The sequence below is a fragment of the Suncus etruscus genome, chromosome 12 (genome assembly GCF_024139225.1).
Source record: "Suncus etruscus isolate mSunEtr1 chromosome 12, mSunEtr1.pri.cur, whole genome shotgun sequence".
Classification (NCBI taxonomy): Eukaryota; Metazoa; Chordata; class Mammalia; order Eulipotyphla; family Soricidae; genus Suncus; species Suncus etruscus.
This window is the reverse complement of record NC_064859.1, coordinates 61,054,258-61,069,180: the sequence shown is the minus strand read 5'-3', so window position 1 is coordinate 61,069,180 and position 14,923 is coordinate 61,054,258. Positions and strand designations below refer to the sequence as shown.

At 44.5% G+C, this 14,923-nt stretch overlaps 1 protein-coding gene across 1 annotated transcript; it reads left to right on the top strand.

Moving 5' to 3' along the window:
• The first annotated feature begins 1,756 nt into the window (after positions 1–1,756).
• IL1RN (interleukin 1 receptor antagonist) lies at positions 1,757–6,558 on the top strand. The gene is made up of 4 exons (XM_049784442.1): positions 1,757–1,928; positions 3,507–3,595; positions 4,974–5,086; positions 6,226–6,558. The coding sequence occupies exons 1-4, from the start codon at positions 1,813–1,815 to the stop codon at positions 6,436–6,438; spliced, it is 531 nt and encodes a 176-aa protein (XP_049640399.1). The 5' UTR covers positions 1,757–1,812; the 3' UTR covers positions 6,439–6,558.
• Positions 6,559–14,923: the final 8,365 nt, after the last annotated feature.

The following is a 14,923-nucleotide window of genomic DNA, read 5'->3' as shown; positions in this document are numbered from 1 at the left end:
TTCTCCCCTGCACTCCAGAGTGGGCCAAGGGTTACCTCAGCATCACACAGCTTGTAAAAACAGATCAAGGATATATCTTTGTGCCATTTTGACTTCACATGACATAGCCCCTATGAAGGACCCACTATCCTACCTACTCTTGCTATTCCCCTGTCCCCAACCCAAATTTAGAGACAGATTTCCCTGGGGCAGTTACTCTCAGTAACGTGACACATTATTTTGCAGAAATATTTTATTAGCTCTGAAAGAAGACTATTTTGGGGGGTTGGAAAATTTATGTTTAGTGTTCCTTTAAGTAAGATTTTATCTTTTATTGGACCCAAACTGGTTAATTAATGATGAAGTCAGTCTGATATAGACCAAAGATATCAGATAAGGGTGTTACTTCAGCTGGGCTCAGTTGAGATTCCTCAGTCAGAATGCCTTTGCTATTAACACGTTTGGTGACCTTAAACCTTAAAACTCTCCTATGTCTTTCTTGGAACTTTTTCACAACAATGATACGATGCAACAGAACGGCTGTGGAAAATTCTAGAATGACACAGTGGATACTTTTTCACTAGAATTGGGTATTTCTAAATATTGCAGACCTCTCAGACACTATACCATTTTTCTCTCCAGAAAAGGAGTGTGCTTACTCTGACTCCTTTTCTTCAATGTTGTAGGAAAGTTTATTAGTGGTCATTGTGGGACAGTTATCTCCCTCCCTCTATCCTTTTTGCCTGTATACCTTTCTTTCTTCCTCTATCTCTCACTCTCTCCTCTCCTTGTTCCCATCCTTGCACATCTGTGGGAAATATCCAACTTCACAACATGAGGTTGAAGGAGGAAGCAGGGGCAGACTTGAATGAATGAAGTGACAAGTGACTGAAAAGAATCCAAGTGTTCTGGTGCTGCCTTCAGCAGGTTTCCAAGATGATCTGCAGGAAAAGGAGCAGTGGTTCCAAAGCTCCAGAGCAGAGGCAAAGCTTAGTAAGGTTTTGTAAACTACCCATTGAATTTTTTAACGAAGTTGTACTGAAACACAAAGGATGCACCTTTCATTACGATTGTCCACTAGTGACATTAAAGGGTGATGATGAGCCAAGTAATCCCAATGCCACAATGTTTACTTGTTGGTCCTTCACAGAATGTTTGCCAATCCTAGCTCAGGAATCCTGCAAGCTCAGCCATCTTTCCAAGAACATAGTGACAGTCAACTTGGCTCTAACCTCAATGGGAGGCATGGGAGGCATGAGGGACATACATTGACATTTTGGTTCCAATCTGCCTTTCTAAAGTTCAGCCCACAGTGTCGGGGTTCAGTGGTCCTCAAACTATGGCCCGCGGGCCACATATTGTATTTGTATCTGTTTTGTTTCTTCATTGCAAAATAAGATATATGCAGTGTGCGTAAGAATTCGTTCATAAGTTTTGTTTTTACTATAGTCAGACCCTCCAGTGGTCTGAAGGACAGTGAACTGGCCCCCTGTTTAAAAAGTTTGAGGACCCCTGCGTGTAAGCAGAGCAGAGGGTTGGCTTTTCACCCTGCTCTTCTTCCCAGGACTTAGTGAAGGGGAAATGGAAATCTCAACTTTGGGGAAATTGCACAGGGCGAAAGGGGGCGGGGAAATGGGTTACAACACCCAATTGCGACACTCTGAAAGGGTTGAAAGTGACAACATTGGGGCTTCTGTTTTTGGAAATGTGAGGGATTTCCGTTTCTCAGAGAGGGACAGGGTGGCACGGGTTGGGGTGAGTGGCTCTTTTCTTTATAAGCTGCTCTTTGGGGCCTGCCATGGCAGTCTCTCTTGCCTTGCTGAGGGTCACAGGATGGACACCTTCAGGGGCCACAGTTACCTAATTGCTCTCCTCTTCTTCCTATTCCATTCAGAGACGACCACCTGCCACCCTATGGGGCAGAGAGACAGCAAGATGCAGGCCTTCAGGTAAGGTGGCCAGGGGGTAAGAAAGAAAGAAAGGGCTGAAGAAAGGCCGCTGCAACTTTGGGCCAGAAAGGGGTGCCTATTGTTGAAGGAAGTCAAGCAAGCATGGTGTAAAATGTTTACTAGCTGGGTCTTTACAAAATGACTGCTACATTTCACTCTGCTTTTCAGGCTTTACATTGTAAAATATCCCAGACTTTTACAGCACCACCAGAGCATTGCCTTACAGGCCTGGGATGCAGACAGCTCAGATACTACAGTCACATAGGTCCCAGCTGCTACCTACCACAGAGGCTTGCTGGGACTTGGGCTGAGCCAAAACAAAGATGCACAGAGGATATCAGTGATCAAAGTCTAGGGGAATGCACAGTTAATCACAGAGTGTTCTGTGAACTGCAAGATACAGGAAAACTGTTACAATTTTTCAAAACAGGGCCAGGGGCTTTGGGAGAGTAACTTTACCATAGTCAATGTAGTGACACTGACAGTTTACACTGTGTTTTGTGAACTTGATTACAGAAGTTTCTATGACATTGGTTACAGAATTTTTTCTAAATGTTCCTTCTGACACCTAAGGGCTAAAGTTATGGCCATGTCCTTTCACTTGGTGTCAGAGTTTCATGGACCTGTGGCTGCCAATCAGGGAATCTGTGCATGTATATGTGTGTATGAGTGCTGATATGTGAGTGCACATGTGCTTGTGTGAGCACATACATGTGCTTGTGTGCATATCCAGGCAAGTTCATCCCTTTTGTGGAGGTGGGACTGGTCATGCTTCTACAGGGTTCTGGTAAAGGATGTTTAGAATGACACTAGAAACTAAGAATAATTATAGAATGCCTACAACTATAGACACCACCTAATCACCCCTCGAGCCACATGGCCTGGTCAGTGGCCTTGGCAGCATTTCACAGAGGAGGACATGGGCTCAAATTCAAGTCCAGGGAGTGGGGCCACATCCCTGATGCTCTGCTCACCATCCTCAGCAGCTGCAAGCTACTCAGCCCAGGGATTTTACCCAAAATAGTGCCAGAAACAACCCCTGGCTGTTGAAGGGAGACTCTGAAGACAAGAGTCTATAGCTTGGAGTGAGTTACCTAAAGGAAATCTGTCTCTGCCATGCCTAACACTCTGCTTTGTTGGCCATTAATCTCCAATACTTCAAAACAAATATTTTAAGTTAATGGAAATAGAACAAAATTTAAAAAGTCTGAGGCTCAGTTGTGCCATATGAATGAGGGTGAGAGCCAAAGGTAATTGATAGCCACTATATTGGGGAAAAAAAGGAGAAAATATCTCTGTACAATGAGAATTCTACTCTATATGGCCTAATTTGGGAACTTGAAGATACAGGAGAAGTAAAGTGGGTTGGAAAGTGAGTGCACCACTTGTGGGATTGAGTCTGTCTATTAAACAGTGTAATTCTCCTTCTCCTCCTCCATGCCTTGGGTAGATCGGAAGGCCATGCCCCTGGCAGAAAGCTGGAGGTACATCCAACAAACACTGGGGAACACAGAAAGGGCTGAGCCTGGGCAAGACCCACAGCAGAATCTACTACAGCAGGGTGCTTTTGATTTTCAGAATATGGGACATAAATCAGAAGATCTTCTACATGAGGAATAACCAACTAGTTGCTGGATACTTGCAAGGACCCAATACTGATTTGGAAGGTAAGGAGTTACAGAAAAGCTGATGTGTGGGCACAGGATGGCTTTGCTGCTTTGTTCTGGGGCCTGCAGCATTATGACCTATCCCCTGAAATCTGAGGTTCAGTGTCCTCTTACCCTTTGCATCAGTGTGGCCAGGTTTGAAATTGGAGATGGCACATATAAGGACAACCTCAAGTTGGCTAGGAGAATTAAAGACTAGGATGGGAGACCACATATAGCACAATGGCCTCAGTCTACAGTGGGAGGGAAGGGGATCAGAACACAACATAGACAGACCACCAGCTACTCCCTGTACCTACCTGCTCCTTTTGTTCAAACCTTGACTCACACTGTGAAGATTGGAATATAGTTCTTCTTCATGATGCATTATTTAGCTATGTTATGGTTAGTGTTTGGGACAGGTTGGATAAACTTGGCATGCTTTACCCACTTGCTTCTTTTTTTTTGGGGGGGGGGGTTTGGGCCACACCTGGTGGCACTCAGGGGTTACTCCTGGATATCTGCTTAGAAATAGCTCCTGGAAGTCACGGGGGACCATATACGACCCCGGGATACGAACCAACCACCTTAGGTCCTGGGTTGGCTGCTTGCAAGGCAAACACCACTGTGCTATCTCTCTAGCCCCATCAGACTAGCCTTTCTTTTTTTTTTAATGTTTTTTGCTTTTTGGGTCATACCTGGCAGTGCTCAGAGGTTACTCCTGGCTCTATGCTCAGAAATCACTCCTGGCAGGCTCAGGGGACCATATGGGATGCCGGGATTCGAACCACTGACCTTCTGCATGAAAGGCAAATGCCTTACCTTCATGCTATCTCTCCGGCCCCCCCACTTGCTTCTTTAGAAAAATGAGGGCAGTTGAAAGTGTGATGTCAGATTTTTTTTTTGTATTAGTCTTCTAAGATGTCTTTATCTTCTTTTTGCCTACCTGGTCATTGTCTCCATCTCTACCTTGTTTTCTCCTCTTCTCAAAAGAGGATGACATTTGCATTTTCTGTCCTTCTGGTAACCCTAATGTAAGTCAGAAAGAGATGTTGTGATATTTACAGCTCTATGTGGAGATATTGATTTCCATCCATCTGAGAAGCAAGATCAAAGGCAGCCAGGTTCTGTGGACTAAGTCTTGCGTGTTATTTTCTCCTCCCTGCCTACTGGCCTAGAGCACATTTATCTTCGGGAAGTGAGGAAATGATAAAAATCACATGGGACAGCATCTAGGTAGTTTGAATCTTGAGGAGTAGCTAGACAGTATGTGTGCATTTATGTGCCACTTGGATGTAGGTCAACTTGGAGCTTTACTTAGGGAGACAAAAATTCCCCAGGAAAAAAGTGCAGGTCTCTTCCTCTCTTCACCAAACCTACTTTTTTATTCTTCCTTCAGAGAAGATTGATGTGGTGCCTATAGAGCCACATACTGTGTTCCTGGGGATCCATGATGGGAAGCTGTGCCTGTCTTGTGTCAAGTCTGGCAATGAGATTAGACTTCAATTGGAGGTAAGGACTTAGCTCAGAGACAAACACCCCAATTCCAGTGGCTTAAGATAAGCATAGAACATTCTTTTCCAGCATTCTTGAGTTGGGAGGATATGCTGGGAGTTTCTGTTACAAGTTATAGAACTATGATCACTCCTGCCCTCTGTACTGAGCGGGGCCTGAGAAGGGGCTGGATCCTCAGGTGGGTTCTCTTTGTCCAAACTCTTGGGGCCCCATAGTCACCTTGAGCTTCCAACCAGGCTCCTGGCTTCCAAGAGGAATCTGCCCTCAAAACCCAGCCTGAGTGTACATACATTTATTAACTCTTTGCTTGCACTATTTGTGCCACTAATGACAGTTAAATGGCTGTCAATGATGAAGTGGAACACACAGGGCATGAACTCAGAGTTCACTTAGTGGCCTTAGACTCACTGTGCCCTTCTCTCCCAAGAGTCCTAACTCTCTTTGTCTTGCTCTCATAATCCGGTGATGTCAAGATGGCCAGCATTTTCCTTCCAATCCTAATCTCCTCAAACTCTGAGCTGCATTCCCATCCAGGGTCACATACTCTTAGATTCCCTAAGTATAATAAGCTGCCATCCCTGGGAAAGGATGACTTTGCCTCAGAGTCTGATTGGATAATATTCTTATTTCTATATGAGTGACCATGACACTGTCATTTTCCTCCATCCATAGACAGAACACTCATTTGGAAGAGTCTATTCTGTAAAAAAAAAAAAAAAAAAGGCCTGTCCAGCACAGCATGTCTCATGCAATGAGTGACCACAAAATCCTGTCCACTTCTTTATCCACCACTTCTCTCCAAAGACCCAGGCCCTGACAGGGTGATAGCTTCCTCAGACTTGGGCCTCTGTTGATAGTATCATGTACTTTTTTTTTAACTCATGGCCTATTTAACCTATGGTCTATGGCTAGGATGTCCAGATTTCCCAAAGCCAAGTTATGACAGTGAGATTGTTGCTTTGTGTCACTTCTGCCTACGAGATAGGGTCAATATGGCTCCCACTGGGACTATCCTGGGTTAGCTTTTCTCTAGCACTGGCAGAAGTTAGCTGAAGTGATGTGTCAGTTGAGGAGAGGGGTGAGTGGTATCTGTGCTCAGCTTCTCAGCTCTTACTTGCTCATCTCTGAACTTTCAGGCTGTTGACATCAATGACTTAAGCAAGAACAAAGAGCAAGACAAGCGCTTTACCTTCATCCGCTCAGAAAATGGCCCCACCACCAGCTTTGAATCAGCAGCCTGCCCAGGCTGGTACCTCTGCACGGCCATGGAGGCTGACCGGCCTGTCAGTCTCACCAACAAACCTGATACGGACTTCAAGGTCACCAAGTTCTACTTCCAGGAGGACTAGCAGCACTTCCCACTCCCCTCTCCCACTCCAACCCACTGATGTCTTCAGAGACAGCCTCTGCACACCTGGCCATGGTCTCCATCTCTCTTATGTGGGCCCTAAAGAGCAGCTTCAGTGAATCAAAGCTGCAGGAGGCACAAGAGCCCTAGAAGCATATCTCTATCCCCAGCCTCTCCAGGAGCCACCCACTATGCTGCCTCTCAAGTATAGACCTGGTCTGGTGTCAACTCAAAACCCTGCAGGGTGGCCTGTGTCCTCAGGATAAAACCCAGGCCACAGGTCAGTCTTGGCCCCTCCAAGTCATCATCTGAGTGTCCACACTCCATATTCCCAAGGTCACTTTTAACTCCCACATTTCTTGTCTCCCACCTTACTTAGTTTTGCAAATTGGTGCTGTTCCATGGGGGAAGATTTTTAGGGTCTGTTGCAAAATGGGAATGGATTTTTCTGAAGTGAAGCCAAGTTAATCCACACAAAGGCGAGGCCTTCCTTTGAGAGTGTGATCTTTCTGAAAGGAGGTTTGGGAGAAAATATTCCTGTGTTTGTGAAAGGCTGGTGAAAACAAATCTCCTTATTTATTTTCCTCTTGCCTTACTTCTGTAATTCCCTGACCTGTAAAATTGGAAAGAATATTCTTTATTGGTTTTTGGATGTTCTAGTGCCAGACCAGGTGTGCCATGCCCACTCCAGTCAGCTTCCTGCAGCAGCTCTACTCAGTCCCCCCCCCCACCTGCCCCTCAGGCTGCAACTCTTGCCTAGAGACAAGCCGTGACTCCAGAGCCCTTCCTTCTTCATGTCCCAGGAAGGATGCCTTGCTCCTTACTCATGTTAACACTCTTGACACTCCACACCTTGATCGGAAGATAGCCACGCCCTTGTCCTCTCTGTTCCAGAAGGGGAGCATTTGAGAGGAGGAGGCCAGAGGGCCCAAGAGGCCTGGCACCCAGCAAGGACTCAGTGAATGTGTATTGTCTGTGTTAGCAGAGGGTTTTCTCCCCCTGACTTAAAATGTTTTACAATAAAACCTTGAGCATTTATCTGTGTTGCTGATTGTGATCAAGCATGTGGGCTCAGGACATAGAATGCCAGAAAAAAAGAGGCCTTGCTTAGCCAGGGCCCAGGTTCATTACTTCATGACAAGTTCTTTCCTTCCTCAGGGCTTTATTCTCCTTGGCTAACTTCCCTGGTACCATAGGCTTCATTCTCCACTGTCCACGGTAGCTCCCAATCAGAAACAACCCAAACACTTATCACAAGAATGAAGACATAAATCAAGTATGTTCTTGGAGCAAAGACAGTGAAGTAAACGAATGAACCATGGCCAGCTGAGCTCAACAAGATGGATGTATCTTATGAGCATGATGCATGGCATTCCAAGCATGATTCTGTTTACATGAGACTCCAGACATGTCAGATTGAGAAGTTTGTGTAGAATGGTCCCTAGACAGGTGGCACAAACTGAGAGAAAAATAGAGGGATGCTTTCCCTGACAACCAGCTTCTGGCATATTCAGGGCCCATGGGAGTCCAGGCAATGTTCTATGCTTTAACATATGTCATCACGTATCATCATTTTAAAGTGATCGTAAAGATAAAAGGCCTTGGGGGACCAGGGATGTGGCTCACCAAGTTAGCTCCTTCCCCTCCCCATACACAAACAATCACTGCCTATTGTGATCCCAGATGCTATATGTGCATCATAGGGCTCTGTAATTAAGGATGCATGGCTCTCAGTACATGTGAGACCTAGCCATAAATACTAAAAACAAGTGTGTGTGTGGGGGGGACCCCAGCCAAGTACCTGAGCACTCTAGCAAGGGAACATTGCAATACAGGGAAAGGAAAAAATGAAATATAATAAAATCCAATAAAGCCTGGCATGTTGAATGTACTAAAGTATAGGAATGGGAAACAATGAGAAAAGGTGAAGTTTTGGATCTGGCCCCTGAGGAATGAGAGAGCAAGGCAATGAGAGCCCTGACTTGGCAACCACTGTTCCATGAGAGAGGGTCACTGTCCTATTTCTTGCCACTCTTCCCTGACATCCAGACGCATCTCAGGAGACCCCAGTCGACCATGACCTTGCTCTTTGGGCCTTCAACTTTCTCCTGGGTCTCTTCCTCATTTGTTTGAAGACTTTTGACATCGATTAGAACATCCAAGGCAACTGGAGCACTGTCCCTGCAAATAACCCCATGGAGGTGGCTGAACAGGCTGGACTCTATTGCTGGTTTTTTGTCCCTTAACTCAATGAGCTTTTCATTCGGCTTAGCTCCCACTGCAACCGAGTAAGCCAGAGCGTGCTGGTGAAAGGAAATTAACTGAAGAACCCTGGAGCTCATTCAGGTCCCGGAATAGCATCAATCAGCTTCCCTCTTATTTCCGCTTCTCCTTTCTTAACTGTGAAAGGGAAGTGGTCACTCCAGTTACATGGCTAGGACGTATCTTAGAACAAAATGACACCACCAGATGCCATGTGTGACTGAAGGCTGCGTGTGGTCAGTATGTTTCCAATCTGAGTCAAATGGGGACATAGAGGGAAGCAAGTGCATTAATCCTGGATGGCAGAAAGGGCACTTAAATTCTACATCACTACAGAGTCATCTCCCCTTAGGGAACAGGGTGAAGCCCTGGCCCAGAGTTTTCATGAGATCAGATAGGCAGTCTCTTAGGGTTGTTCAGAGGCAAGACATTCAACAGTCCTGCAGTCAGCTCTGGAACATTAGAGCCACTCTCTGGCCTTCCTGCTCACAGTGTGTGCTGTGGTACAGCTCAGCACTGAGATTGAAGCTCCTCATCTCTAAATACAGAAAGTAATGCTAACAGCTGACTTGTATCACTTTATCTTTGCAATAAATGGGTGTTATCACTACCTAGATCAACCCTGGAAGCATTCACACTTCAGAACATGTACTTGCAAGCCAGTGGCTCACAGATGGAGGTAAAATCTTGACTTACCAACTTTGAAAGTTCCTTCTAAGAAGGAATACAGATTGTGGCTCCCAGGAGAAGCCCTGATTTAAAGTATAGCCTTCAGACCTTTACACTGGCACATTTGATAGACTGACTTTCACAGTCATAATCCCAATCCCTATTCTTTCTGCTCCTCCCACTGGCTCTGACAAGACCTAAATTCCACTGAACTTTCTTTTTAAGCTTTGGCTTCAAGTGCTCTTCAAAAGCCAAAGAGCTGTGAGTCTCTCGTGACCAGCCATGGCTATGTCAGGCCACATAGGTGGATCCTCAAATTTCCTTACATATAATGTGTTTCTACCACCCAAATCACTGCTTGAGATTTTCTGGGTGTTACAGGAAACATTTGGTAAATAAATAAACTGAAAGACAGAGGACTTAAAGTGCGTGCCTTTAAGCACCTGCCTAGAATAATGTAAGCATAGAGCAGTAGTGGTGCCCAAGAATCACTAGAGTGGCCCCAAAATGCAGAATAAATGAATGAATAAGGGAATAAACTGGCCACAAATATATATCCTTCTTGGAAATGTATTTCATAGGTCAGATACTTTAGGAGTCAGGGAACTTGGTGTTGGAGTCTTTCATGGGATCTGGAGAAAGGGAAGGACTCGGAACTGTGGAGATTCCTGGGACTCAAAGACTGATCAAGGGAAAAGGTAAGACAGATATGCCATAAGCTTCACCATGGGTCAAGGTACATAAGACCTTTTTGGGGACCTCCTATCTCAGCAGAGGTTTGTAAAGTAGCCCCTGAACAGTGTCCCTTATGAAAAAGAGAAGATGGGGACTCTGCAGGTGGAATTAGAAAGACGCAATAAGCATCCAGGTCAGAAGCCCCACATTTATTTGCCTCTTACCCCCTTTTAGAAGAAACAGAAATCAGTGCTGTCTTGGAAATCAAGTACATGATCAGACAGCCCCCTCCTAATTGCTCCCTGGATCATCTCAGTGCTCCAGCTGCACAAGGTGATATTGCCTATGTTGGGAAACTTTTGTTGAGGTCCTATCACCAAACCTGTAGTGGGTCAGGTGCTCCAAAGACAGGACGAAGTGGTCCTTCACTGCTAAAGATCTCTGGACAGTTTCAAGGCGATGCAAAGCAGGCCAACTGCACACGTTGAGCCTCTGAGTGTTTGGAGTGATGTTTAAAACATGTAGATATGCAAACAGAGTTTGGCATTCAGTGAACTTTTGAGTTCAAGTCTGAGCCTGCCATAGGAAACCAACAAACTAGAAACATTAGAGATGGGCCTCTTTTGGCTCATTTATAAAGCACAGGGCCTGGAAGGGTGTTCTGGAGCATCTGAGGGAAGATTTCTTCAGATGAGACATAAGAGCACAGAGAGGGAGCAGACAACTAGGTGGAAGAGGAAACTGAGTGGGAAGAGATCAAGAGGTAGCAAGGAGAAATGTGGCCTCTGTTCTCGCTTTTCTGGCCTGAGTAGGCCACAGAGTCACTGATCAACAATGCTGAAGGCAAAACTGAATACTTAGTCATTCTTCAGGCTTTCACACCAAGGCAGGATTTTCTGCTACTGAGCAGAATTGCCTCATGGTCAAGCAATCTTCTCTCCATGAGCCTTCTTAGTGTCACCTCAAAAGGCAACAAGAGTAAAAACTAATGGGTTAATTTTAATTTAGTGTTTTGCACACACATGTACGCTGCGATGTTATTGAGCCATGAAAAGCTAATGCCATTTGTTACAACATGGATGGACCTAGGGGTGTTATCCTAAGTGACCTAAATCAGATAGAGACAGATGTTATATCATATTGCAAGTAAACTCTACAAATTAAAAAACTGAGAGAGAATAGTGTAGAGACTACCAGAGGTCGAATAGGGGTTGGAGTGGGCAAAACTGACAAAGTATAGTTAAAAATGATCAAACTAGGGGTCAGAGCGATAGCACAGCAGTAGGACGTTTGCCTTACATGGGGCCAACTGGGATGGTCTTGGGTTCGATTCCTGGCATCCCATATGGTCCCCCAAGCCTGCCAAGAGCTATTTCTGAGCACAGAGTCAGGAGTAATTCCTGAGCGTCACCAGGTGTGACCCCCCAAAAAAACCCAAAAAATAAAACAAAATGATCAAGCTACTTGGGGCCAGAGTGATAGTACAGCAGTAGGGCCTTTGCCTTGCATGCTGTAGACCTGGGATGAACCTGAGTTCAATTCCTGGCATTCCATATGGTCCTCCAAGCCTACCAGGAGTGATCTCTGAGTGCAGGAATAACCCCTGAGCACCAATGGGTGTAATCCAAAAACACCAAAATAAATAAATAAATAAAATGATCAAACTACAAAGTGCCTTATACAAATGTGCAGTACAGTGACTTACTAGGTAATGGTGAGTTAATAATAGTGTTGTATATTTTAAAGTACTCTGAGAACAGATATTAAAGGATATCACAAGGAAATGGTAGTGACTATGTATGGCAATGGATGTTAATTACACATACTGGTGATCATTTCACAATGTTATATACAAACATTTAAGCAGTGTGTTGTATACCTGAAATTATTAGAATATATTCATTATACATCATTTCTCATTTATGTGCAAGAAAGGGGGAAATTTATATTAGGCTAGATTTGTAGCTGGCCTGTGATTCTTTAAAAATAATGATGTTATATTTATAAACAAATACTACCCAGGTATAAGGAATGATGCAATCATGCAATTTTCTGCAATAGAGACAAACCAGAAGATATTGTATTGAAGAAAGTAAGCCAGAGGAAGGATAAATACATGGTATCATTTATATGTGGTATTGAAAGTAACTGCCTACAGGAATGCAATGGTTTAAACAAGAATTGTTGAGATTATTCTTTGGCCTCAGAGTATAGTGAGGAGAAGGGGAAAAAATCCAGTGGAGGAGGAGGAAGACAGATGTGAAATAACAGGGGACAGGGGCCAAGGGAACTGAGGTGCGCTGGTGGGGTTAAGAAAGGACAGAACTGGGGCCGGGCGGTGGTGCTGGAGGTAAGGTGCCTGCCTTGCCTGCGCTAGCCTAGGACAGACCGCGGTTCGATCCCCTGGCGTCCCATATGGTCCCCCAAGAAGCCAGGAGCAACTTCTGAGCGCATAGCCAGGAGTAACCCCTGAGCGTCACAGGGTGTGGCCCAAAAACCAAAAAAAAAAAAAAAAAAAGGACAGAACTTAAAAAAAAAGAAAAAGAAAAAGACTACAAAGGGACCGAAGAGATAGCATGGAGGTAAGGCATTTGCCTTGCATGCAGAATGTTGGTGGTTCAAATCCCAGCATCCCATATGGTCCCCCAGGAGCGATTTCTGAGCTTAGAGCCAGGAGTAACCCCTGAGCGCTTCCAGGTGTGACCCAAAAAATCAAAAACAAAAACAAAAAAAGAAAGGACGGAACTAAATATGCAAACTACAGAGTCAACCACAATGAAATCACAGGACCCAAACTATAACAACCAATCTTAAAAAATTTGCCTATTATGAGGGCAAGCTGGGGTGGAGGTTGGTGGCAGGGGATGGACTCTGGGAACATTGGTGAAATGAGATTGACACTGGTGGTGGGAATTGGTGCTGAAATAGAGTATGTTTAAAACCAAACTATGGAGAACTTAGTAAATCACAATGCTTTAAATAAAAATATTTAAAAATAAATTAAAAAATTAAAAATATAAGGATGCTAATACCTGACTCTATCACCCTCACACACTGGTTTGGACACAGTTTGGAGCTGAGACAAGATATCAGAATCATAGGGCTAAGGCTCTGGGACAGAAGCTCCTGAGTCAGGCCAGAGGTCAACTCCTTTCTGATATGCACACAGAGTGAACTTTTTCAATGCTTTCCTTAATGCCCGTCTCTCTGGAAAGGTTGTCATCAAGCCAGCTGTATATTTTGACGGCTTTACGTTGGTTTGACGGTAGAAGATGCTCTACTTTCTTAGCCGCAAAACTGTTAGACACTTTGTGAGGGTCACTTTTTATTGCCTTAAAACGTGCAGTGCTAGTAAGTGTTACCTTGGGGTGAGTTCTCGAGAGCCTTGGGGAAAACAAAGTGGGGTTCACTTTTCCTACAGCTATGAAATCCTAATGTCAAACTGGTAAATCTCCACATGTCCACTAATACACCCAGCTCTTGGAAAAGTCTCTAAAGAGAGTAAAACCTTCTGTAGGGGTTCTTAGTCTCAAACTAGAGAAAGTCAAGTAGAGGAAATTGCTCCTTTGCCTCTGGGTGGGATTGCAAAGCAGTTCACAGAATGGCCATCAGGGGTCAGCATTTTCCCAAAGATGGCCACTCAACTGCTCCAGGGAAAACTTTAAGCAGAGAATTAATCCACTTCAAACCTCATATTGCTGAAAATCCAGTAACTTAAAGACACCCTTGAAAAAAACCTTTTTTATTTTCTCCTGTAAGGAACTTTGTTTTCATTCTTCTATCAGTAAAGTATTTTTAGTCCTAACAAGGCCAAGTCGCATCCTAGCAAAGTCCACAAAGAAGCCATGACATACAGATGGAATCAAGCCCTCTGCATCCAGAGAAAAATGATACGCTCCTTGCCAGACCCCATCAGGAATCTACAGCAAAGCATTTGGTGGCTCTGAGCCTCCCAAAGAGAGTCTGTGAGATCAAACAGATTCAAAGGGCAAAGCATTCATCACAGCAGAAGAGTTAGGAACTGAACTCCAACTCTAGTGGACCAGGAGTCTCTGATTGCTACTCTGCCTTCGCACAGGTTCTTCCTGACAAGGAGTGTACAGTGAAGATCCTAGGAAGTCCAAATATCCTCTCCCTACACCAGTGCTTCTCAAATAGTGGGGGGATGGAGACTCCTTAAAGGGGGGCGCCTTTGACCTCAGCAAACACTGTCATAACAAGCTAAGCCCGGTGTTTATGTCTCTGTATGTTTCTGGAGCTGAGAGTTGCTGTGTCCTGCTTCAAAGCCCGCTTCGAAAAGCTATGCATTGCAAAACATGCTCATTGTAGCCATTAATCCAGACATCAGTTCTGATTAAAAAATCAGCTCCAATTATTTTATATATTTTTGTTTTGCAGGTTAAAGTTTTTTTATATACTATTTTATTTTATATACTATTTACAGTCACGTGGAGGGCATGAAAAATACTTTCTTCTTCCTAGGGGGGCATGACAGAAATAATTGAGAAGCACTGCCCTACACCAACAGTGATTCCCCAATACTCTTCCCCAGTGAGTCTTGAAAATCTTCCACCCTGGCCTGGAGGACAGGGACAGGACAAAGGTGGTAGCATGGGGGGCTTGACAGGGATGGTGAGAATTTTAATCCTTCCTAGGCAGAACAGCCTTGGAAACTCTTCACCTCTAATTCACAGTCCTCCTTAAAGCAAGGGTTCTGGGCCACTTTCACAGGATCTTACACCTATCCATCTTCCTTCATGGACTGCTCTCTTGAAACTTTCTAGTTATCATGTTACCCAGAACTGTCAGGTTTTGGAAAGTGGTGTTGGAATGTCTCTCTGAATGCCCAAAGGGGGACATTAAGTGCTTTATTTTGCATT